Genomic DNA, 1,127 nt, shown 5'->3' with positions numbered 1-1,127 from the left:
ATGAAATGTAAACATGCCATTGCAACATTTAAGCAGTTATGAGACATGGTGGCAAAACCTGAATCTGCTGCTGCGCAAGTTACACCAACAGATTGTTCCTGGTAACAACCTGTTGATAATACTATTGGAAGTATTGTTTTTTGATATTGTGATATATATTGTTAATTTCTCGTCCAGCTCTATATCAGTTGTCTTTTTTAACTAAAATCCCGACTTCCTGATGCAAGACTACTGTGTCAGATTTGTGGACTTTAATTAGGGCTGAAACGATTGATCATGATTAATCAAATAATTAAATAAAGTTCAAATACCTTCATTAAAGGCCTCACGCCGCTGGCTCCCCGGATGTCCTGCAGGATGCTGTTTTTGCTTTTTTGGAGGCCTTCTGTGAATAGCTGCCATACTCATATTACTATCTGTGGACACTGGGCTGCCAGGGCGGTGGCCTAGCTGGTTTATTTGGTATTTTCGTGCTGAGAAGACAAAACAGACCAATGCGTTTTAGGCATATGTTCAGTTTCTCAGAATAACTCCAGCTCCAGTAGAAGTAGCTGAGTTTACCTGAAGCTCCTCCCACTTCCTGGCCTTGGGGATTGGGGTATTTTGCCACCCTGAGTCCTGAATACTCTGCTGCGGCGGCAACTGCCTGAGCAAAGTCCGCATCTGTGAAGAAGGAGCCATCTGATGAACTGACTGCGCTAGACCTCCCCGAGGAGACATTATCCTCCTCGGAGGCGGACCCCCATCCGTTGATCATGGAGCCCGTCACCGAGCTCTCCAGGTCGCCCATGCTGGACGCGGGCGTTTGTTCGAGGCCCCGTAGTAGCAACCTCCGGGCGTGCATCTGGGGGTGGTGAGAATGCGTGTGGGGGTGGGTGTGGTGGTAGTGCATCTTGGCCACTTCTGCGTCCGTTTCATCCCCGTCCTCCTCCTCTTCCTCCAGTATGTCCTCGTCGTCCAGACCGTCAGTGTCCAACGCCAGGGGACTGCTGATGTAGCCATATGTGTGTGAGGGGGAGAGGGGCCTCGGAGGCGGGGGAGGGCTCACACCATGGCGTCTTCGGTAAGTGGAAAGATACATTTTGAGTTTTTTAGACATGAACTTTCTTAACATTGTGTGTGTGTGT

The 1,127-nt window shown here is 49.0% G+C and overlaps 1 protein-coding gene across 7 annotated transcripts in view; it reads right to left on the bottom strand.

Annotated features, from left to right (window-relative positions):
* Positions 1 to 1,127, bottom strand: part of robo1 (roundabout, axon guidance receptor, homolog 1 (Drosophila)) — a 310,894-nt gene that overhangs the window by 9,978 nt on the left and 299,789 nt on the right. For all 7 annotated transcript variants that reach the window (XM_015038826.1, XM_015038820.1, XM_015038821.1 and 4 more), the window contains 2 exons: positions 562 to 1,058; positions 312 to 473 (listed from right to left, as the gene is read on the bottom strand). In XM_015038826.1, the coding sequence (XP_014894312.1) occupies positions 312 to 473; positions 562 to 1,058 (659 nt within the window). The remainder of the gene's footprint in view (positions 1 to 311; positions 474 to 561; positions 1,059 to 1,127) is intronic.

The sequence above is a fragment of the Poecilia latipinna genome, unplaced genomic scaffold (assembly GCF_001443285.1).
Source record: "Poecilia latipinna isolate Pla-1442-1.1 unplaced genomic scaffold, P_latipinna-1.0 Scaffold454, whole genome shotgun sequence".
Taxonomy (NCBI): domain Eukaryota; kingdom Metazoa; phylum Chordata; class Actinopteri; order Cyprinodontiformes; family Poeciliidae; genus Poecilia; species Poecilia latipinna.
This window is presented reverse-complemented; position numbering and strand designations above follow the sequence as displayed.